Source organism: Schistocerca nitens, chromosome 3 (assembly GCF_023898315.1).
Source record: "Schistocerca nitens isolate TAMUIC-IGC-003100 chromosome 3, iqSchNite1.1, whole genome shotgun sequence".
NCBI lineage: Eukaryota > Metazoa > Arthropoda > Insecta > Orthoptera > Acrididae > Schistocerca > Schistocerca nitens.
The window spans coordinates 975349350-975375171 of record NC_064616.1 but is presented as its reverse complement, the minus strand read 5'-3'; the positions used below and the strand labels follow the sequence as shown (position 1 = coordinate 975375171).

At 38.9% G+C, this 25822-nt stretch overlaps 1 protein-coding gene across 2 annotated transcripts in view; it reads right to left on the bottom strand.

Annotated features, from left to right (window-relative positions):
- Positions 1-5971: 5971 nt before the first annotated feature.
- LOC126249037 (exocyst complex component 3) overlaps positions 5972-25822 on the bottom strand; it is a 54960-nt gene continuing 35109 nt past the window's right edge. For both annotated transcript variants that reach the window (XM_049950656.1, XM_049950655.1), the window contains 9 exons: positions 22469-22667; positions 22097-22351; positions 21861-22016; positions 18282-18407; positions 17742-17918; positions 17486-17661; positions 9963-10080; positions 7373-7525; positions 5972-7297 (listed from right to left, as the gene is read on the bottom strand). In XM_049950656.1, coding sequence (XP_049806613.1) covers positions 6686-7297; positions 7373-7525; positions 9963-10080; positions 17486-17661; positions 17742-17918; positions 18282-18407; positions 21861-22016; positions 22097-22351; positions 22469-22667 — 1972 coding nt within the window. In that variant the 3' untranslated portion in view covers positions 5972-6685. The remainder of the gene's footprint in view (positions 7298-7372; positions 7526-9962; positions 10081-17485; positions 17662-17741; positions 17919-18281; positions 18408-21860; positions 22017-22096; positions 22352-22468; positions 22668-25822) is intronic.

The window sequence follows — 25822 nt, the reverse complement described above, 5'->3', positions numbered from 1 at the left end:
GAACTAATCAACCAATGGTCCCTACCTGCTACAGTATGATATATACAGTTGTACTCACCCTTATTCTTCTAGAAACTCTTAATGTGTCAGTTCATTCTTGACTTTCTTAGAGATTCGAGCATTCTTTACTGTCACGTATTACAGGAATTTTTGAAATATTATGAATTAAAAAGTCTGTTAATGAAAACATCGTGTAAGTATGAGAAGCTGCAGATCAAGTCAGTCAAGATTCAATAAATAGTGAAATGTTGAAGGCAAGGTTGATGAAAATAGTTTTGCCTACTTTTTCAGTCGCAGTTATGTTGTACACCAACAGAAAAACTTTCTGGCTAAACATAATTTGATTACATCAGAATCTTCACTGTCAATTTCTCGTGAAGCAATGTCAAAGGGTGAAAAAATTTATGAATGTACTATGGACACGCTGGCTCTGACAAGGAACCTTTTTCAAAACTCTAAGACCGTAACTCATCAGATGAGGCCGATCCCATTGGGGAAGACTCATCCCGTTAAAAAAAGAAGGAATATTTATCCCCATGGGAAGAAGAAATATAAAAAGGAGGCACTTAATTTTATAAGCATCAACAATCAATTCCTGGACATATCATCATTTTGTTAAAGCCAGAGAGAGTTATCAACACGTGACTACTCCAAATTTACAATGATGGGCTTTAGTAGCAGCACAAAAATTTACAGATTTTGAATTTAAAGCTTTTGACAAGCTGGGTTTATAAATAAAAAAAGTTCAAATTGATACTTAATTTCAACATAGATGATGATATCAACACTAACCAGAGAGGCAGATTATTGCAGAGTATTTACAAATTTATTTTGCTATCTATTTTTATGACTCTCTGGCAAAATACTTCAATTTCGGTTGTTGTCTTTTTCCAAGACACCGGTATCAGGTGGTGTACAACTGGGCTCTGGCTGAAAAAGGAAGCAGAACTATTTTCATCAAAAGGAAGGACACAAATAAAATGACACCCCCAAAGAAAGAGAAACAACATTAAACTAAGGAAAAAGACAATACATGGGATCCCCTAAATGAAGATGATGTGAAAGAAGTAATAAAAGCACTGAAGAATAAGAAAGCAGCAGGACCTGATTATATATATATATATATATAATGAACATATAAAAGATGCAAAAGAGGCCCTCCAACACATATGGACCAAACTGTTTAACAAATGCCTGGAACTTGGAAGAATTCCGACACAATTGAGACACTCGACAATAAAAGTTCTCTACAAAGGTAGAGGAGACCCAATGGACCCAAACAAGTACAGAGGCATAGCCCTGGAAAATACTCAATTCAAGATGTTTTCAAAAATAATAACACAAAAAATCCAAGCCTCTGTGGACAGTCATCTCCCAGAACGACAAATGTGTTTCAGATCTGGAAGATCAACACTTACGGCAGTCAGGCTTCTTCTAAACAACATCGATGATGCACTACAAAAGAAACAAATGTTCTACACAGTGTTCATAGACTTTACCAAAGCCTTTGACCTATTGGAAAGAGAGCTCATAGTCCGAAAACTGGAAAACACAATGGGAGAAGATAGCGTATGGGCAAGAATAATCAAATTAATCCTCGAATACAACTTAATTACAATATCAGACAACCTCTCTTTTTCGAACCCCATTCTGCAATCGAACGGAGTCTTACAGGGTGACCCAATGAGCCCTTTGCTGTACATTCTTGCCACTGAAGAAGTACTCCGAATTGGAGAAAATGAAGAAGATGTGTATGTACACTCCTGGAAATTGAAATAAGAACACCGTGAATTCATTGTCCCAGGAAGGGGAAACTTTATTGACACATTCCTGGGGTCAGATACATCACATGATCACACTGACAGAACCACAGGCACATAGACACAGGCAACAGAGCATGCACAATGGCGGCACTAGTACAGTGTATATCCACCTTTCGCAGCAATGCAGGCTGCTATTCTCCCATGGAGACGATCATAGAGATGCTGGATGTAGTCCTGTGGAACGGCTTGCCATGCCATTTCCACCTGGCGCCTCAGTTGGACCAGCGTTCGTGCTGGACGTGCAGACTGCGTGAGACGACGCTTCATCCAGTCCCAAACATGCTCAATGGGGGACAGATCCGGAGATCTTGCTGGCCAGGGTAGTTGACTTACACCTTCTAGAGCACGTTGGGTGGCACGGGATACATGCGGACGTGCATTGTCCTGTTGGAACAGCAAGTTCCCTTGCCGGTCTAGGAATGGTAGAACGATGGGTTCGATGACGGTTTGGATGTACCGTGCACTATTCAGTGTCCCCTCGACGATCACCAGTGGTGTACGGCCAGTGTAGGAGATCGCTCCCCACACCATGATGCCGGGTGTTGGCCCTGTGTGCCTCGGTCGTATGCAGTCCTGATTGTGGCGCTCACCTGCACGGCGCCAAACACGCATACGACCATCATTGGCACCAAGGCAGAAGCGACTCTCATCGCTGAAGACGATACGTCTCCATTCATCCCTCCATTCACGCCTGTTGACGATCACCAGTGGTGTACGGCCAGTGTAGGAGATCGCTCCCCACACCATGATGCCGGGTGTTGGCCCTGTGTGCCTCGGTCGTATGCAGTCCTGATTGTGGCGCTCACCTGCACGGCGCCAAACACGCATACGACCATCATTGGCACCAAGGCAGAAGCGACTCTCATCGCTGAAGACGATACGTCTCCATTCATCCCTCCATTCACGCCTGTCGCGACACCACTGGAGGCGGGCTGCACGATGTTGGGGCGTGAGCGGAAGACGGCCTAACGCTGTGCGGGACCGTAGCCCAGCTTCATGGAGACAGTTGCGAATGGTCCTCGCCGATACCCCAGGAGCAACAGTGTCCCTAATTTGCTGGGAAGTGGCGGTGCGGTCCCCTACGGCACTGCGTAGGATCCTACGGTCTTGGCATGCATCCGTGCGTCGCTGCGGTCCGGTCCCAGGTCGACGGGCACGTGCACCTTCCGCCGACCACTGGCGACAACATCGATGTACTGTGGAGACCTCACGCCCCACGTGTTGAGCAATTCGGCGGTACGTCCACCCGGCCTCCCGCATGCCCACTATACGCCCTCGCTCAAAGTCCGTCAACTGCACATACGGTTCACGTCCACACTGTCGCGGCATGCTACCAGTGTTAAAGACTGCTATGGAGCTCCGTATGCCACGGCAAACTGGCTGACACTGACGGCGGCGGTGCACAAATGCTGCGCAGCTAGCGCCACTCGACGGCCAACACCGCGGTTCCTGGTGTGTCCGCTGTGCCGTGCGTGTGATCATTGCTTGTACCGCCCTCTCGCAGTGTCTGGAGCAAGTATGGTGGGTCTGACACACCAGTGTCAATGTGTTCTTTTTTCCATTTCCAGGAGTGTATATGCATACGCTGACGACATAGCCGTAGGTTCAACAGATATACAGAAGCTGCAGAGAATCATTGAGAAAATAGACAGATGGTGCAGTGAACACAAACTACACATAAACATAACAAAGACAGAAATGGTAATTTTCAGAAAAGGAGGCAAAACACCCAAGAATACGGAAATCAGTATCAGAGGACAAAAAATAAAAATCTCATCAGACTTTAAATACCTAGGAGTGACATTGCAACCAACAGCCAAATGCTTCACAAAACATACAACAGAACGTGCAGCCCAAGCAATAATAGCAATACAGGACATCAAAAACATCCGCCTACTCAGTCTAGAAACAGCCATGAAATTATTCAACACAAAAATCTTGCCAATCCTGGCCTATGGGATGGAGGTTATATGGGACCACCTGACAGAAAAAAATCTAGAAACACTAGAAAAGGTAAAATTGACCTCTCTAAAAAGAGCACTAGGTCTCTCAAAGACAACAAGATCTAGACTAGTGTACCTGCTAACGAGAGAGACATTCCTAATTGAAGACATCAGACTTCGATATATGATGCCACACACCAGGGCTTCCAGAAAGCAACTGAAGATCATGGAGGACAAACGAGAAAAAATATGGCCGGAGTTTTATGGCACCGAAGCAATGACGAACCGCTCATGGACAGCACCAAACTTCGAACAGCGACATGTCGTAACTTGACTTTCTATTCACGGCTTTCATCATCTAATCTGCAAGAACAAAACTTATCATGACCGAACCGCAACATGTGTATGTGAACTGTGTAACAAAGCCTGTGAACGATATCACATAGAACTGTGCAGTAAAAGAGTGAAATCGATAAATGAATATGCAAAAATGTAAAATGTAAATGTAAATTATTAAGCAAAGTAACTGTATATGGCTATTTGGCTGCAATTTTATTAAATAAAATAAAATGACACGTGTACCACTCAATATGATCTCACTCTGTTTAGGAAAGTCTACCTGAATTATTTGTTCATTTACAAGAAGCAACTAGTAACTTTGACACCTGAGTTTAAAAAAACAGTAATTGAATATGCACAAAAATATAAAAATGTTGTAATAATGTCTTTTAAATCTGCCAAGCTAATGACTACTGCATATTGACTTTTTCAACAGTATTTTAAAGTCTTATTAGGGAAAAGAACAGTTTCTATTAATTATTCAGTCTTGGAGTGGACAAGCAAAGCCTGAATTGTATGATGAAATCTTTCAGAACGACAAGAAATCACTGACATGTACAAATAAAGTGATTTCCCCAAAATGTACTCTTTTCCAGTCCTTTGATGTCTTTTTTTATAGACAGGTAAAAAAAATTTAATGAAGTGTGTACAAAATTGTGCTTATCTGATTGAAAAGAACAGAAATAAATTCCCATGAAGACTGTATAAAAATAAAAGCAACTGTCATTGCCAATTTCCATGAAATGATCCAGTATGCCTGGTATGCTTCCAAGCTATCTGATGAAAGAGAAATTTTCATGAATGTTAACAGAGTGTTTTCCAACAAACACAAGGTAGGATCTTACCTGACTTGCCCACATGGCAAGTGAGTCCACTACAGAGACAGCCATTTTGCTGTGCTGCCACAGTATATAAACTGGCTGGTACATGAGCTGCATGTAAAACTTTAGAGCTTCTTTTTTTTCTTCTGGCTAGTGTGCTTTAGAACCTTTATGAGGTATACTACTAACATGCAAAGTGTCATTCCAAACTGAATTTCTAAGACCATACAGACCCCTTGTAAGGTGAAGGGAATTTTTTTTTTTTTTTTTTTTTTTTTTTTAATACAATTCCAATATTTCTACATGTGATTTGAAGATTGACCCTGCCCAACCTATAACACACATCCCAATTATTGTAGCACCAAATGGCAATTTACAATAATTTGATAATGGTTCCAGATAGCTGATTTAAAAAGGGTTCATCCTAACATTACCTATTATGTGGACAATGGGACATATATGAATTGAACAAACTGAAGAACAAAATTTTGCACAACGGCAGCAGAAAGGAATATATTCCTGTCTCTGGTGAAATGTATCTTGTTCCTGTGAAGCAACTTAGTGACATGTAACACAGGTCTAAAGTCCACCAGCTGTTTTTAACGAACATTATTAAGAGAAACAAAACTTTGTTACTTCAACAAATTACCTTCATGCAATAGTCAAAACATCTGCTTATACAATCTTCTCGATAATTACAGGTCCCAAAAGTCTACAAGAAGAAAAGCTACTGGTTAAAGCTAACACAGAAAAAAAATGCATAAATGCTACTTCTAATTCCTTCTCTTCACATTGTCCCAGTCCAGAATTTAGAACTATATATTCCCTAATAGTTATCTTTCCTGTTGTTCTGATATTTATAGAAGTTCTAAAACAGACACCACTTGCGTACTCTATTTTTTGCAAGTCAGCTCTGTTTCAGCTATTCCTATTTCTCTTCTACCACTCATACTGATGGTACAATGATTGACAATGATTACATTTTGCAAAGGTGTTAGGAAAAAAATAAACAGGTGATTAAGATTATAATAAAAACACATACAAATGATTGAAAATATTTATATTTTCTTGCACATTAGTCTTTTTATCAAACGGTTTTCACACACTTGATTCCAGTTTCAATAATGATTACATTACAATTAACTTTATTTACATGATTCTGTACTTATACCACATCTTTCCAAAAAACAGTTATTTTACAGGAGGCCTTACACCACATATCTTCTTCCAATCATTACTAATTTAATTAACAAAACTGACACACACACACACACACACACACACACACACACACACACACACACACACACACACACACACACACACACCACCTATCTACCATTACACATAATTTACATGATTCTGTACCTTATACCATTCTTTCCACATCAAAGTTAATGTACATGATTCTGAACCTTATCATTTCTCTCCCACTACTCTTTATGTCTGCTATTACTAATGTTGATATGAACTTTGTTATCTACAATTTATTTTAGTATTTACATATTATTGCACATTTTGAAGCCAACAGCTAGCGCACTATTCTCTATACAAGAGCAAGTGTACTGCTTTTAAACATACACACAAAATTGTAACAAATGTACTTTTTCATGATAGTACAATGGTATTCACAAACACTGAATATATTAACAACAATTACTAACTGAATATATTAACAACAATTACTAACATACATTTCAGCAATTTGTGTCCCGCAATAATGACTAACGAGCACTTCATTGAAAGAGGAACTCTACTATTAATTCAACTGAGAAAAAATAGTTTTTGGAACAGAAGCTCTTTGTCTACTACTATTTGTTTGGAAAATATAGCTAACTTTTTCAACACATTCTGAGCGGGAAATATCTCCTCTTAAACTTAAAAATTGTACCAGCTGATCTTTTGTGACATCTGGATATTTATCTACAAGACCATGAAGATCAAGTGACAGTATCTCTGGATCCTGAATCTTTAGAAGCTCAGCCAAATTGGCAATTATGTCAAATGGCGAATCAAATTTTGACAGCTTTGGAGCAATACGAACAAAGAAGTCTTTCAACTGATTAGCTTCTTTCATGATCTTGATAGCACAGTCTCTCCGTTCTTCATAAGACTTAAATGAAAGTTTCTTGTGAAGCATGGCAGAAATATATCGCTTTGCAACTAAATTTTGTGCCTCTGATAGAACGTAATCAAAATTCCGTGGTCTTAAATGACTGTAGTCAACAAAATAATCATCTAAGGTTACACATATCGTATCAACAGCTTCACTTTTCCCAACCCATCTAGGTGTTATCAGACTCTGAAAATGGCTGTCCAAGTCCAAAAAGGCTTCATCAAGAAGATACTGTGCAGCATCGTCCCTCAGTTGCTAGGGGGAAAAAAAATATCAAAAAATGAACCTCGCCCAATGAAACTGGGCACAATAATTAAAGTAACAACTTACTTGGAATGTATTTAACAAAGCCTCAAATTTCATGCCTCCCTCATTGTCCCTTACACCTGGAAGCCAATAATGCTGCTTCATCTGCTGAGCCAATTCGACAAAGTGTAGACAATTGTTAACAATGGTTATCATGTACTGTGTGAAGTATGGCATCTGCGAAAAATAAAAATGAATACATAATTTCTTTTGTCAAATAATACAATTTGATAATATGAAAATAAAATAGAAAATTCCAAGAGTGCCATAAGGCAATTACGTCACACCAGTTGTGCAAGGGCAGAAGCTCCTTAAAACTTCCAGAAGTGGAGATGACCTCATGACCCTGGTGTCATGTTTCACTGAGACTAGAGGAGCAATATGTAGCACAGCACGGTAGATGTAGTGCCGCATATTTCAGATTATCGCATTTACATTACATTTAACAGCATTCGAAGAAAAATAACCAATAAATCCTCAAGGTGTCAAAAGTTAGCATGTTCAAATGCTTTTGGAGAGTAGCCACCACTGGCTAGTAATCTGTCTCTCCAAATGCTATTAAGTTACTATAAAGGTAAACAAAACTTTTCTTTTCAGCTAAAAGAAATACCGTATTTACTCGAATCCAAGCCGCACTCGAAAAATGAGACTCTAAATCAAGGAAAAAAAATTTTCACGAATCTAAGCCGCACCTGAAATTTGAGACTTGAAGTTAAAGGGGAGAGAAAAGTTTTAGGCCGCACCTCCAAATCTAAACAAAGTTGATCCATTGTAATATGAGACACAATTTAGGTCGAATGAATGTCGATACAGCTACAGAAGTTTGGTTCGAGTCGTAAGCTTAGCAGTTAAGCTTTACCAGGTAGCCACTGCTATGCGTCAGGCGCTCCGTTCGTATTTATACGGGTACCCTTCCTTTTTCACGTGCTTCGCCTGGTTTGAATTGATTGCTTATTTTTCTTTGATCTGATAAGTGCCGTTCTCTTTGATTTAGGTGTTTACGTCACTCTAAACTGAAAATGCATTACTGTACTGTGTCATGCACTGTTTGTCGCATTCTGATAATGTGTGTTTACAACCTGACGCCGCTTACAATTAAAAAACAAAAGAGAGGAATCGTCTCATTAGCGAAACAATGGCAAGAGACTGCTATTTATTGTTACTTACACTGCTGCTTCTTCGATAATGATCAACAAGAACCAAATAATAGACTGCGTATGATAGAAGATGTTCTGAACGAAAATTTAACGAAAATTTTTCTCCATTTGAAAATCTTTGCAGACGCCTCTTTAGTACATTACTTTCTGCACAGAAATTAGAGTCATGTTAGATTTAAAATTCTAGTCAATTGTTGTGCTTCATTTCTGACTGTACCACTATTAGGCATAAGAATAATACGAATATAAACATGACATTATATGTATATTCTTCCACGTTTGCTGTTGTCTCACTGAAGTTTTGTAGTTGATTAGACAGACAGGATTTAAATGAGATAGCAGCAAACACGAAACAATACATGGCAAAATGTTTATATTCGTATTATTCTTGTGGTGAAGAGAATACTGCATGTGATTCACAATACAGAAAAGTTCCTATTAGCAAACATCTCTTCTCACAGGTAGGAAAAAATTCAGAACGTAGAGTTAGCCATATTGACAAACATCCCGAACAGTCTTGCCAGTCAATTTTTCGTAGTATATTGAAATGCTTCTACATTCGAAGATGAACAATACAGAATTTGTATTTACTTCATTGGATAATGTATGAAAATGCAGTGGTTGAAACTCGGGGCGGAGAAAAAAGCTCATCTTCCACCTTTTTTTTAAATTTATTTACTGACACAGAGGTTTTTGCGTCAGTATTTATCTTTGTGCCTGCAAAGCATGCCTGTGTAGCGCTACATATATTCGACGGCAGAACTTGGTTGTGGCGGCACCTACTAACATTTTTCAGAACTTCCGCTTACTTTGCACTCGATTCTAAGCCACAGGTGGTTTTTAGGATTACAAAAACCGGAAAAAAGTGAGGCTTAGATTCGAGTAAATACGGTATTGAGACATTTTCTCCTCTTCCTCTCAGTAATTAGGTGACAAGAGTACTCACAAACAGAAATTTGGCGGGAATGACACAATGATGCCTTAAATTCTTGTAATGCAAGAGTGAAATGACAAATTTGAGCTCATTATACAGTAATCTTCGTGTAGTGATTGAACATTCAGTTGCCTTCCACTGTGACCACTCTGTCTCATCTTTTTTGTACTGCTATCCGGACTCTTTGTTACCAGTGATGATTTAATGAAGAAATTTACTCAAGAACCTCCTCAATCAGATTACAACAAAAGAAGTAGTGATGTCACAGAGTGTCATCTTTTCTACACTACTATGTAAAGAAGATTTTCATTTCATAATGTATCATAAACTTAGCTTTTTAATTAAATAACAAAAATGTCTTTTATTGAAACCTTGACGCAATTTTCAAAATGAGTACTGCATAATAAAGAAATATTAGGGGAAAAGTACATTTAATTATATGAAAACACTCCTGTGCCTACACACTGTACTACATGGTGCTTATACTTTAACAATGACCACAAACACTGAAACAATGACCTACCTGACTCCTATCTTCAAAATGCTTCTTTTTGAATTCCACTATCGCTTCACCATACATCTTTCCGTATTGTGTTACTTGTTCCATGCTGAGAATCAGTGCTCTAAATGTGAGGTCCTGGCTGGAATTTTTTGAACACCAAATTAATATTAAGTATGAACATATCAAAGACACATTACTTTGTCTAAAAATGTATAACTTTACACTGCAGATAATGGGGTGTATCAGTGAAATAATATTTGGTTCTTCTTAATAAATGAAATTTTGGTATGTTCTTTAGTGCATGAGTGAACTGACTACCAAGCTACTCTATGCAGTTTATCAAGTCATTGTGTAGCAGTTTTCCGTATTATGGGCAAAACATGCCACAAAGAGCCAGTTACACAAGTCAGTTAACACGACATGTTGACAAACTCATTCGCTCACATTAAAGGCTACACTACATTTGAGGACAATAATTTTACTTCTAAAGATGCACTGTGCAATTAAAATACTCGTAAAATCCTCTCACTCTGCTAGAAAAGTTTATTTATTCTTATTCACAGATGTCAACATTCACATGAAATGGAAAGTATTGGTTTGGTGATTTACCCACATTTGTAAGGGTTAAATAGCATTAGTCTTCCATAACTTACTTTTGACGTAGTTCAATAATTCTCGAATACCGAGCATTGAGATTGAGCATTACACCAGTTGGTCCAGAATACAGAAAAAAATTGTCTGTGTCCTTGCTCAATCGTCTTAGTATTTACTTGAAATTAATAAAAATCAAAAATCATCATCATGGTCATACCACCATCTAAATCACATTCCTTCCACTTCGACATTGTTTTAGATTTAATGTAGAATGATTCTTGTGAAATGAGAATATCAATTAATTTCTAAATTCAGCCAATGAAATGCAAGATAATGAGAAATATATATGAAATGCAGCACAATTATTACTGACACTAATGTACAGCCAGAACAGAATCAAACTTTGGATGGAGAGTACTGCTATTTACACAAACATTGAATATTCCAGAATGTTTGTATTTATACAAATATTTAAGATCACAAAATATAGAAGCAAAACATATTTGAAGAACATTCCATAAACTGTAAGTACTAAACAGCAAATAACTGCTTGTCGCAAGGGTTGAACTGGTAAACCACAGCACAGCAACCAGTGATGCTAATCACTACACCACACTGCACGTACCATTGGTTGTGGCACTGTTCAGTTTCTAGAAGAAACAGTGACCTAATGTTTCAGAAATTCTCATTGGAGCCAACTACTGCACTCTGACTCTAGATCGTGTCAGTTGTCTTCCATATGGAGTCACTGGTGACTCCTTACATTCTGGTCATGTTGTTACATCATCTTCACTATGATGAGCATTGAAACTAGCCCCTCCTGTCAAAGCTTTGCGATCGACCAGTTTCCTTGAACCTACCTTTGTCAATCTGCACCTCTGGACTGTAGCAGGGCTTCACGCAGAGGATATGAATGACATACCTGTGCTTTTGTCATCTTGATGAAGGGTCATAATATTCTACTTTGTATGTGACATCCGACAAGCAAGGAAGGATATGATATGGCACAAAGTGGTTTTTTATCCTTACTCCATGCACAGGCATACAAATTCAAACTGGATCCTGTGGGCTGCAGCACTCTCTTAGATTAGATTAGATTAGATTAGTTTTTCGTTCCATAGATCCGTGCTGAGGAGATCCTCGTGGATGTGGAACATGTCAATTTTTTTAAGCTGAAATAACAATACTAATAGTATGAATATATACAACACATAATTTGTTTCTATTAAAAAATTCGTCAGTGGAGTAGAAGGAGTTGGCCACTAGTAAGTCTTTCTTTTAAACTGATCTTTATTTGTAACTAAATTTTTTATATTTGCTGGCAAATTATTGAAGATGAGTGTTCCTGAGTAGTGGACCCCTTTTTGAACTAAGTTAAGTGCTTTTAAGTCCTTGTGCAGATCATTTTTGTTCCTGGTATTGTATGTATGAACTGAGCTGTTTGTTGGAAAAAAAGATATATTATTTAGGACAAATTTCATTAAGGATTAAATATACTGAGAGGCAGTAGTTAGTATACCCAGTTCTTTGAACAGGTTTCTACAGGACGTCCATGAATTTACTCCACAAATAATACCTATTACACGCTTTTGGACTCTGAAAACTTTTGTTTGACTTGAAGAGTTACCCCAAAATATTATACCATATGACTTTATGGAATGAAAGTAGGCAAAGTATGCAAGCTTTTTCATTTTTATGTCGCCTATGTCTGCTAACACTCGAATTGCAAATACAGATTTGTTAGGCGTTTCTACAGTGCTGTGCTCCTCCCAACTGAATTTATTATCAAGTATTAATCCCAGGAATTTAAGACTGTCAACCTCTTCTATCTGCTCTTCTTCATACTTTATGCATATTCTGGGTGGAAACCTCTTACATGTTCTGAATTGCATATAGTGAGTCTTTTCGAAGTTCAATGTCAGTGAGTTGGCTTTAAACCTTTTATTAATATCCATGAAAATATTGTTAGCAGATCTTTCTAGAACTACACTCAACATACTATTTATTGCAATACTTGTGTCATCTGCAAACAAAACGAACTCTGCTTCTGGCAGTGTAACTGATGAGAGATCATTAATGTACACAAGAAAAAACAATGGCCCTAAGATGGATCCTTGTGGGACACCGCATGTAATTTCTTCCTATTCTGATGATGACTGATGACTTAATTCACTAGTCCCTTTCACTGACACCCTTTGTTTCCTGTTAGTGAGGTATGACTTGAACCATTTTGCAGCACTTCCCGTGACACCATAGAATTCTAATTTACTTAAAAGAATGTTGTGGTTTACACAATCAAATGCCTTTGACAAATCACAGAGAATACCTGCTGCTTGTAATTTGTTATTTAATGAATTAAGTACATTTTCACTGTCGGTGTAAATAGCCTTCTCGATATCAGAACCCTTCAGAAATCCAAACTGTGTTCTTGATAATATGTTATTTGTGGTCTGATGGTTGAGAAGCTGCCTGTACATCACTTTTTCTAAAATTTTTGAGAATGCTGGAAAAAGTGAAATTGGTCTTTAGTTTGATGGTATGTTTTTATCTCCTTTCTTGAATAGAGGCTTAACATCTGCATATTTCAGCCAGTCAGGAAATGTCCCAGTTATAATTGACTGGTTACACAAGTAACTTAGAATTGTACTAAACTCTCACGAACATGCCTTAATTAACTTTGTTGATATTTCATCATAAGCACTAGAATGCTTTGTTTTTAAAGATTTTATTATGGAAGTTATTTCTTTTGGTGAAGTGAGTGACATATTCATGTATCTGAAGCTATTTGTAAAGGCTAGTTTCAGATATTCAAGGTCATTATTTGCTGATCCTGACAATCCCATTCTATCAGTAACAGATATAAAGTACTTGTTAAATAGATTTGCCATACTATGCCCATCGGTTACTAATGTGTCATCTACCCTTAGTGCTATTTGCTCCTGTTCCATTCTGGTTCTACCAGTCTCCTCTTTCACTATATCCCATATTGTTTTTATTTTGTTTCCTGACATTGCTATCTTCTTCTCATAGTGCATTTGTTTAGATGTCTGAATTACTTTTTTTTAATATTTTACAGTATTCTTTGTATTTAGCTAAATCATCAGCATTGGAGCTATTTGTGGTAGACAGATACCTTTTCCTTTTTGTCTTACAGAAACTCTTTATTCCTTGTGTAATCCATGGTTTTATTATAGACTTCTGTTTAATTTGAGTAACTTTTACAGGAAAACAGTTTTCAAACATGGTATCAACATTGTTCATGAATGTGTTATATTTTTCATTCATGTCATGAGCACTATAAACATCTTTCCAGTTCATATCTTTGAGCAGTTTTCTAAAACAATTTTTGGTTGATTGACTACTCTCCTGTACTCAGATTTAGCAGTCTTGATAATCTGCTTAGAATTTACATCTAAAACAAGGAGCTGCATGTCATGATCTGATAGTCCATTTATTACAGGTTTTATGATATGATTTTGTTCATTTGATTTGTCTATAAAAATGTTATCAATGGCTGTCCTTGAGGATTTAGTGATCCTAGTTGGAAAGTTTACAGTGTGAGTTAGATTGAAAGATAACATTACTAACTGCAGTAAATGTTTACTAGAAGATTGCATTAGAAAATCTGTATTAAAGTCACCAGCAATCAAAATTTCTTTGTTTATTCCTGTTAAATAACCCAAAAGGGCTTCCAGATGATTTATGAATAGATTTTAATTTCCTGCAGGTGCTTGGTAAATAGTTACTATCTGTTATGGAACTCTACTTCTGTCGCACATGCTTCTAGATGCTGCTCTAAACAGAGCGCCTGGGTGTCCAGGATCCGTATGTGACCAAGCAGTATTGCTTCTTTGGTACTGGTGATGTGGTGTTTCACAGTCAACCTGAGTATCGTCCAACTGAAACAACGAGAGTGTATCCATTGTAGTTTCAGCCTCAAGACCTTGGAGCAGGAAGAACGGTATGAAGCCCGTACTGTTTTGCTCCGCTTTGTTGTATGTGACTGTCACGATGAGCAGTACTGTACCCCAATATCTCAATTCGTCATCAACATACATCAAGAGCACATCTACTGGCATCTTATTAAAGCATTTTTTACCAACAGAATACTGCAGAACCTCACACATCAAAAACATCCCAAATAAGTGGCATAGTACAGGGGGAAGAAGACACTTGAAAACGAGAATCATTTCCTGATACATGTCACGTAAAATAAAAATAAAAGAAAACCTTGACTAGTAGCAGAAGTGTTATTTATAAACAAACCAACTCTGAAAACATTCCTGTAAAGAGGTGTAGGAGATTAGTGTTTAACATCCTGTCAACAGCAAGGACATTAGAGATGGAGCATGAGCTCGGATTAGAGAAGGACAGAGAAGGAAATCAGCCATGCCCTTCCAACGGAAGCATCCAGGCATTTACCTTAAGTGATTAAGAGAAATCACGGAAAACCTAAATGTGGATGTTCAGACGTGGGTTTGAACCATCTTTCTCCCAAATGTGAGTCCAGTCTGCTAACCACTGTGCTACCTCATTCAACATTCCTGTAAAGAACATTGTGGGCTTAGCAACTGATGGGGCTCCTGCGATGGAAAGGAGAGAGAAGGGATTCATAACCTTGTGTTGGAAAAACAATAGCTTTCCAAAATTTCTGGCTTAACATCATGTAATACACCAGCAGTCACTGTGTGGAAAGCATTTAAGTACGAACAACATAACGGAAACAGTCATAAAAGTAGTGAACAAAGTTAGAGTATATGCAATTCTACTGCAGTACTAAGTTTGGCTTAGTAGATGTGGAGATTCACAATGTGACACTTTTTCTGTTTGAAACAAACCCTTGAAGACAAGTTCTCCAGCATCAATACACTGACATTCTTTCGGAGTAGAGAAGTGAATTCAAAAATGCTTCCAAGATTTCAAAAGCATTTCAATTGCTGCACAGTCTGTTAAATCATGTTTTACAAAGGTTGATGGTGAAGACTCCTCTATTTGTGTCATGGAACATTGAGTCTAAATAAGTGCAAATGCTGAACTTGGCCAGGATGGGAAAATGAGTGAAGTGTCTGGTGGTGTTAGGAGTAAACTTTCGAAAGAAAATACTGTTTCCAGTCACCAGTGAAGATGTTATTTCTCCAAAAGCTTATGCCTATGCGTTGCACTAACTCAAACTCGCTATGACAACCGGAGGCTGCTGCAGTTAAATTGAGAGGCATTGCGCCCCCAAAGGGAGGAACTAGTAGACATCAGTCGTGGACTGAGCTGGCAGGCAAGAGAGCATTCCCAGTACTGACTACTGACACATTCTCATCAACCCATCTCGTGCGTCCCATGTGGCCCGCCCCCCCCCCCACCCACTGTCCTATTGATGGGCAGAGCTTGCATCATTGTGTGTCCCTTCGTCAGCGGTACTACATGGGATGGTGTTTACATCGACTGAGCATGGGTGTTCCGCAAAACATCCAGTACTATGCAGGCCCAGGCTCAGCCATTGTCTTACCAAAGAGAAGTACAGTATGTCACATGAAAGACAATTAAAAAGTAAAATTCAAAAAACCATTTTTCCTCTCAATAAAACGCTCACCCTTCACAGACGACCCTGCTTCGGTGGAGCTGGAACTGATTTTCAAAATGATTTATCTTTAAAACCACTTTCTTCAAGTTCTGAAAACATTTCATCTCTTGCTCCTAAAGTAAACTACTCAGTTTATGTCCAGTTTGGTCCTAAAGTGAAGGCAACGTTCAGCTTTACATACCTATGTGAGGTTTCTTTTACTAGTATGATATTAATATAAAACAAGTAGAGAAACAGACTCATTAGTGAATACTGACAACTATATTTGAATGACAGCCACTACCCATTCTCCCAACACTAAAAAGAACACTTGTTGATGACAAAAAAAGTGCCATCCCCTCATTAAAGCTAGTAAGGCTGATACAAAAATCTGTTCTTACATTTGTAATTTATTACTCACTACACTTTCACATTTACTAGAAATATAAATTTACAGGCAATAAACAACTTTAAGATCTTTTAAAGTACTTATTTTTGTCCCATTTCTTTTAATGCCCCACAGTTGGACTCAAAAACAGTACAGTGGCTCAGAGGCTTCATACGTTTGGCAAGCACTGTGTTAGATGCAATTTTGATGATCACAATCATGACAGCCTGCAGTTTCTTGGCATATTGGTTCAACATGAAGTGTGATTGATTGGGGCACCACTGGAATGAAATAGGACATTGATGGTTTTACATTTAACGCTATCTGAACAGAAACTGCTACTACATCGGAGAGATTTTAAAGCCCTTGGTACTGATCCACCTTCAGACAACTCCACATCTCATATTTTGATAGTTTTCCTACGAGCACATGGTGGGGAACATGGATTGCTTCTTCAAAGAATGACTGGTACCAGTGCTTCCTTTGTTTTACACATTCAAACATGTCTGGGATACGGTTGGTCGGCAACTTGTTCATTAGCGTCATGTGGCAAACCACACTTTTGCTATGTTGACCCATGTGGACGAGGAGGCGGAGGAGGGCAGATCTCAAGAAGTGTATCCCAGACCTCTTTGAATTCTCTGTCATGATATTAAACTATCTTAGATTATTTGTTACTGGGAAAAGCTAAGTTATATTATACAAAGGGCAGGGGGGATGCCTCTTACTTTTGATTTGGAATTACATTTTATGTTTACTGCTTGGATATATGCAGAGAGAAATAGCAATTTAGCTACTATTGACCTATACATGGACACCTGTTACGTATCACAACTTAATTAGTATCACACAAAAATTATTCACTAAAGAAACTGAGAGCAAGTAATATGCCTTTATAGTAAATATTACTATGTACAATATTTTCTTTTAATCAGCGTAATTGCTGCTTACCAGAGAAGGTGCATTCTTTCCATGCCATAACAATACCAAATACTGAAAGTATATTACCTGATAGTTCTTGTTACCTGAAGATTCTGATCAATCATTTGAAACACAATGACTGGAGCAGCAGTGTGATAATAACCTTCTTGATCACCAACTTCTGGTAAAGCCCCACTGTTCCAGTCTGTTTTTTCTGTTTCCAACGTTTTTTGCATCCACTCAATATAGTTCTTTTGCATATTCTACAAACAGAAGGGGAGCCAAAAATCTTATTTTTTCAAGACAGAGTACTCTGAATTTAGTTCATGGTTAAGAAACTCACACTTAAATATTTCTGTTGTAGATCTTCTACAATTGCATTGTTTAAGAGTGGTCCAACAGACTGAATATTTAGTTCTGGATGCTGCATTAGTTCTGGACCAACATACGTATTCATTATCCATGAAAGTATGGAAACATACTCATTGCCTTCCAGGCCATTGCTGATCAGCTCCTGCAGCTGCAAAAAGACAAAATACAGTTGTATCAAACACACAAAATTCTAACACAGGAAAGTCCAATCCAAGCATACTCACTTTCTGCATTTTAGTATTCTAATGAAGACCAGTCTGAGGGCCAAAAAGTATCACAATGCAGATTTGTTTGAATATATAATGAGAACTGGCCCCAATCGAAAATCAAGCAGGAAAAGCAGTTACAGTTTCCAATTTCCACAGCACAATTTTTTGCTGAAGTATGTGTTAAGTATCTGTTATTTAGAATCAGAGCACAAGTTCACCTATTTTTTAGTCTGTTAAATAAAGTTTTGAGCATTGTGCATGGTTAGGAAGAATTACGCTTTGACTTACACTTTTCTACTTACATGTCTAGACAGACATTTGTGATACATGTGAACATATGTATTCAAAATATCCCACTGTGGTGGAAAGCAAGGCACACACAATGTCTTTACAACTCTCAGGTCTTCCAGGATAAGCTGTCTTGTGAGCTGTGGGGGGAAAGAAATTAATTAGTGTGCACAGCAAATTGCAAACAACATTCATCGATATAGATGTCATCTGGAAGGAGGAGGCGGAAAAATATTCTTCAGTTAAAGTCAAAGAAAGGAGAATAACAAAGCAACAAATATCTCCAAAAAATATGACATTATATTGTGATTTGGCATAAACTTATTTTACCTCATTAGGACAGAAAATCAATGAAGCAGGAAGTGTTACAATGATTTTTTTTTCCTCATATGGCACAAGCATTTTCTTTCTGTATCATTTTGTGCTTCCAGAATAATAATTCAGTTTATTAATTTAATTCCACTTTGCATAATACTGAAAGTGGTACTACAAAGGTTAATTCATTTAATGCACAATATTTAACAAAAAAAATTGAAGAGGTTCCACAGTAAATTAGGTATAGCCAAGATGGAGATATAACACAAAGAAAATGTATAAGTGAAAGGTAAGACAATCATAATATAATGATATTATTAACCCTTTTCTTCTATATGTTCAAGTACACTAAACAAAACTGGCCACAAATTGATATTCGGGCAAGTATCAATGGAAAATTATTAACTTTGGTGGCCAATGGATGAATGTGTGACACTTAAGTGCAATTCCACCATGCAGCTAGCATGGATAGTAAACAAGGGACTTGTCGACACCAGGGCATAAAGTCTTTGCAAATTTCATTCGGAGTACTCAGTTGGACAGTAACTAAGACTTGCAAACAGGGGCCTGAACAATACATATGCCCCTATTCAACAATGTGCACAGGAATGGGTGAACCATGGCCGAATGCAGCATCAATAAGGAAGCAGTCGACCTACAGATATGAGAATGTGAGGACAGAGCAATCAGAGGCACCATTCACCCAATGTGCAGCTGGTGCTCCAGTGATCACACGGAGCATTAGTAGGTGACTCTTCACAGAAAGGGGGTCGAGTTCACAGTGCCCTTTGAGCCGACCACCATTGACCTCTGTACACCAAGCCAATTTGTAGTGGTGTTGGCACATTTGGCCTGAAATATCGACTGGAGAAGAACTGCCTTCAGTGGTGAAGATGAATCCTGCTTTGAACTGAGCCTTGACGACTGTTGGAGATGTGTCTGGACACACTCCAGACAGCAGTGGGATATCAACCTGACTTTGCCGCTGGATGGGCCGACAACCAGGAGTGATGGTATCAGGAGCCATTTCATTTCATAGTAGGATGCCTTTGGTTGTCATCCGCAGCAGTCTGCAGCACAGTGGTATGTTACCAATATTCTAGGTGCCATTTTCTTGCCCTTCATGGGAAGCCATCCTGGACTTATATTTCGACAAAATAATGCCCACTTGCTCACAGCAAGAGTTTGTACTGCTTGTCTTCATGATTGCCAAACCCTACCTTGGCCAGCAAGGTTACCGGATCTCCTCCCAATTGAGAACGTTTGGAGCATTATGGGCAGAGCCGTCCAACCAGCTTGGGATGTTGATGACTAACGCACCAGTTGGACAGAATTTGGCATAATATCCCTCAGGATCCCTTGCGTTTATGCTCTGGTAGCTTTGGTTATTCGCAAATTGAGCTTCGCCAATGAAGTAACCAACTGAGAAATATGAATAATCTGGCCAAGGATTCACTACTCCTCTTCGGTATCAAAAGGATGAACATGTCTTTACAGATAGGCACTACCACCAAACCTAGTCCACACAGACAGATTTACCATGCCATATCCTTACAAACCCCCAATCCTCCCACTACCCCAAAAATTAACTACAGAAGACCACCTCCCTTATCACCCCAATATCATCCTGGACTGTAACAACTGAACCTTATCCTTGTCAGGGCTTTGATTCTCTCTCATTGTGTCCTGAAATGAGGGATACCCTAATCAAGATGAGCAACTAGCTCCCCTTTCATCAATATGGGAAATAAATAAATGTGGCCTCCAAAAGTTCCAATTTACAGTCACTTTAATTTAAGAAATTCATAAAACATCTTTATTATGACAGATTTGGAAAAATAATTTTTCCTTATTATGAACTGTGACAAAGTGCAGGATCTGTATATTGTAAACAAAAATAAAACAGTGTGCTCTCTCAGAGTAAGACTGCAATCAGAAGTAAATTATTCTGACACTTCAAAGGACAGTTCTATCTGCTCACAAAATATTAATAGAAAAGCTATTAGCAAGTACTGTTTGTACGTTCCATAAAAATGAGGCAAACTGTCTTGGAAGAAGAATTTAATATTATGGTTTCATGTAAAATTGACAATGAGGAAATTAGAGGTGGAATGCACACCATTGCACCATGTTACACAGTCGAAATTATATTTGTGTGAAATGGGATTATGTAATGTAAAGTGAAGGAAGATTAGGATTTAACATGCAATGACAACATTGTTTTAGAGACAAAGCGTAAGTTCAGACTGAGAAAGGATAGGATAGGAAAGGAAAGGAAATTAGCTGTGTCCTTTTTTAAACAAACCAGCCTGGAATTTGCATTGATTGATAAATGGAAACCACAAACAACCTAAATGCGGTTGGGTAGATAGGGATTTGAACTCAGTTCTACTGAATGCTTAGCTATTTTTTTCCTTCAAATGTTCAAATGAATGAAACTTCCTGGCAGATTAAAACTGTGTGCCAGATCGAGACTTGCACTCGGGACCTTTGCCTTTCGTGGGCAAGTGCTCTACCAACTGAGCTACCCAAGCACGACTCACGCCCCGTCCTCACAGCTTTACTTCTGCCAGTACCACGCATCCTACCTTCCAAACTTAACAGAAGCTCTTCTGTGAACCTTGCAGAACTAGCACTCCTGAAAGAAAGGATATTGCGGAGACATGGCTTAGCCACAGCCTGGGGGATGTTTCCAGAATGAGATTTTCACTCTGCAGTGGAGTGTGCACTGATATGAAAATTCCTGGCAGTTTGGAAGGTAGGAGACGAGGTACTGGCAGAAGTAAAGCTGTGAGGACGGGGCTTGAGTCGTGCTAGGGTAGCTCAGTTGGCAGAGCACTTGCCCGCGAAAGGCAAAGGTCCCGAGTTAGAGTCTCGGTCCAGCACACAGTTTTAATCTGCCAGGAAGTTTCATATCAGTGCACACTCCGCTGCAGAGTGAAAATCTCATTCCCTTCAAATGTATGATAGTGCAAATTGCTTGCTACTTCAAACAAATAACACAAACAATTCTTTCACACCATTGTCTGGGTTATTAGGATAAAAATTTTGAAAATGCATTAATAACAGTCCCAAATCCAATTTGTGGTGATTTCATAACCACCAGAAATTTATCAGGTTATCGTCTTTTGCAGAACACCCCACCATCAAAATTTGCACTTTCATAAAATTAAATACACAACTAATCAATATGAACACAAGAGTTCTTGTATTTTTATGCATGAACAAACTGGATTAACTTCATTTGAATGGAATACTTATCTACATGATATACTGACCTCTAAGTATCGCACTAGCCACATTTTATTGTCTTCTCGCTCATCAACTTGTGTACCTTCAATCCGTTGAGCTACAGATTTTTCAAGCACATCCAAAGCTTTCTCGCGCCATTTCTTTGGTCTACCTGGCGGTAAAAACCCACTCTGTTTTTGACGCTAAAAATGAGAAATTGGAAAGTGAATTGTGTGTGTTGCATGACCGGTGACTTAATTTCAAAACAACTATTTATGACAACCTGAAGAGCAAAACTATCCGCTTTCTCTTCCCTCTCGATAATGCGAAGAGCAGTTACAATAACTGTGGGCTCTTTCCTCACTGTATTAAGTGTGCGGCTCAAAATAAGGCGTATCTGCTTCTCCAAAAGATTGGACAGCTCTTCCACATCCTGGAAATAAGCTTCTAACATGCTTTTATCTGCAGGGGCCTGATTAGGCAACTTATGTAGTTCATAGAGAAGATCATCTCTAGAATTTTCTAGATCACTCAAACTCTGGAACAAACGTATACAAAATAAAGAAATGCACAAATAAATAGACAAATTTTAATGTATAAAACAAAAATGCCCAACTAAATACGTGAAAGTAAATGTTGTATAAAAATACGTTACCTGATGTGTGTATAAAAGTTTTCCTTCATTTATCATCCACTGTTTCGTTCTCTCAACACTTTCACGCACTGTAAAAATGTGCTTAAGATTCTCCATGGCTGTCACATATTGAGAATGTCTCATATTCTCATCACAGACAACTTGTAATTGTGAGTGTAGTTCAGGAACTGCTACAAATGAATCTTCGATCCATTTTAAGCTGGATAAAACATACAAAAGCATTAATATTTTGACTATTTTTGTAAAAGTGATCATTAGACTGAGAAGTATTTATGCAACACAAAAGATCTTTTGCACAGTGTAAGATTTTGTTAGGTCCTTCATGCAAACTGACAAATAAGTCACACAAAACCACACCACTTCACCACTGCATGGATTTTACAAGGTAGAGAGAACAAGATGGTGAAGTACATGCACACAACTCTTGTTGTTAAAGAAAGTAGTCTGTAACCTCCAAGTTGGCACAAGCCAATGTCTAAGATAGGCTTGACAGGCTTTATATATTGTGAATTTTGGGGCCAGGGTATCAACTGGCTTTCACCATGGATCATGAAAACATTAACACAATTCTGGCTCTGTGGCATGTAACATCTTGTGGCTAACAAAGCAGCAATGAAGGGATGCAAGCAGTCAGCAATAAAATTGGTGTAATCAGCAGATTTCATTGCACTTACTGTAACAATTACCAATGTTACAGGAGGTCCAACTGAATAAACCTATAGTACAATATAGAACAAGTGTGTGTCACAAGAGGGGAAGCAGTCTTTTCAGTAACTACTTGGTTTAACAATCATGTAAGAAGGTTGTATATGTGGATGAGACCTGGAGACACGAAGGTTTCAGATTGATTACATGATGTTACTGCACAGATTTCAAAACAAGATTTTAAACTGCAAGACTTTTCCTGCAGCAAATGTGTACTCTGACCATTCATTGGTTATGAATTGCAGACTTAAACTGAAGAGACTGAAAAAAGTTTGGAAATTTATGAGACAGCGCTTGAATAAATTGAATGAATTGAATGAACCACAGGTTGAGAGCTTCAGAGGGAGCATTAGATAATACTTCACTGAAATGGAGGAAAGGAACACAATAGAAGATGAATAGGTAGCTTTCACAGGTGATATACTGAAGAAAGCAGAGGATCAAATATATAAAAATATATGGACCAATATATAACTAACAAGATACTGAATTTAATTAACAAATGGACATAATAATTAAGAAATTCAGTATATAAAGCATCCTTATGCTGCTGAGCAGTGTGTCAGCAGTGCGCAAATAGCAGCATTACTGCATTTACTAGACAGTCTTGTATTTTAATAACCGTTTAAATTTTGTGTCAAATTGATTGTGCTTTCTGTAGATTAGTTCAGATGTTCTTCGCACAACAGTATATAGCATGGATAGGGACTGCGACTGCTGTGTTCGGACGCAGGCTGAGTTGGCATCCCTTCACTCCCAGCTTCAGGCAGTGTTGGCTTCGGTCACACAGCTTGAGGCTGTTGCCAATGGGCATCACTGTGGGAATCCCGACGGGGGTTTGTCGGAGACTGCCAGCTCGTCCCACGCACCCCCCATCGGACTATGGCTGTGGCTGCCCGGGATACTGTCCACAATGAGGCTGACCCCTCACCCGTGGTAGAGTGGGAGGTCGTCTCGACCTCGAGGTGTGGCAGGGGGCAAAAGACATTCCAGAGGGCTGAACGGAAGGCCTCTCCAGTTTGTCTGACGAACCGGTTTCAGGCTGATACCGATCTTCGGCCGGACGTGGCTGCTTGTCGTGTTCCAGAGGTTGCCCCTCAGTCTGCAAGATCCAGGCGGTCGCAGAGGGTGGGTTTACTGGTAGTTGGGAGCTCCAACATCAGATGCGTAATAGGGCCCCTTAGGGATATGGCTGCAAGGGACGGGAAGAAAACCAATGTGCACTCCATGTGCATACCGGGGGGAGTCATTCCAGATGTGGAAAGGGTCCTTCCGGATGCCATGAAAGGTACAGGGTGCACCCATCTGCAGGTGGTCGCTCATGTCGGCACCAATGACGTATGTTACTATGGATCAGAGGAAATCCTCTCTGGCTTCCGGTGGCTATCTGATTTGGAAAGGACTGCCAGTCTCGCTAGCGGGATGAAAGCAGAGCTCACCATCTGCAGCGTGGTCGGCAGGACTGACTGCGGACCTTTGGCACAGAGCCAAGTGGAGGGTCTGAATCAGAGGCTGAGACGGTTCTTCGACCATGTGGGCTGCAGATTCCTCGACAACTGAGAGAAAATATGGAATACATTTCACATAAATTTCCTCAGCATGTTATAGTCTTAGGTGGAGATTTCAATTTACCAGATATAGACTGGGACACTCAGATGTTTAGGACGGGTGGTAGGGACAGAGCATCGAGTGACATTATACTGACTGCACTATCCGAAAATTACCTCGAGCAATTAAACAGAGAACCGACTCGTGGAGATAACATCTTGGACCTACTGATAATAGACCCGAACTTTTCGACTTTGTAAGCGCAGAACAGGGAATCAGTGATCATAAGGCTGTTGCAGCATTCCTGAATATGGAAGTAAATAGGAATGTAAAAAAAAGGGAGGAAAGTTTATCTGTTTAGCAAGAGTACGTAATAGAAGGCAGATTTCAGACTATCTAACAGATCAAAATGAAAATTTCTTTTCCGACACTGACAATGTTGAGTGTTTATGGAAAAAGTTCAAGGAAATCGTAAAATACGTTTTAGACAGGTACGTGCTGAGTAAAACTGTGAGGGACGGGAAAAACCCACCGTGGTCAACAACAAAGTTACGAAACTACTGCGAAAGCAAAGAGAGCTTCACTGCAAATTTGAATGCAGCCAAAAGCTCTCAGACAAACAGAAGCTAAACAATGTCAAAGTTAGTGTAAGGAGGGCTATGCGTGAAGCGTTCAGTGAATTCGAAAGTAAAATTCTATGTACCGACTTAACAGAAAATCCTAGGAAGTTCTGGTCTTACGTTAAATCAGTAAATGGCTCGAAACAGCATATCCAGACACTCCGGGATGATAATGGCATTGAAACAGAGGATTACATGCAGAAACCTGAAATACTAAACACCTTTTTCCAAAGCTGTTTCACAGAGGAAGACCGCACTGCAGTTCCTTCTCTAAATCCTCGCACGAATGAAAAAATGGCAGACATCGAAATAAGTGTCCAAGGAATAGAAAAGCAACTGAAATCACTCAACAGAAGAAAGTCCACTGGACCTGACGGGATACCAATTTGATTCTACACAGAGTACGCGAAAGAACTTGCCCCCCTTCTAACAGCCGTGTATCGCAAGTCTCTAGAGGAACGGAAGGTTCCAAATGATTGTA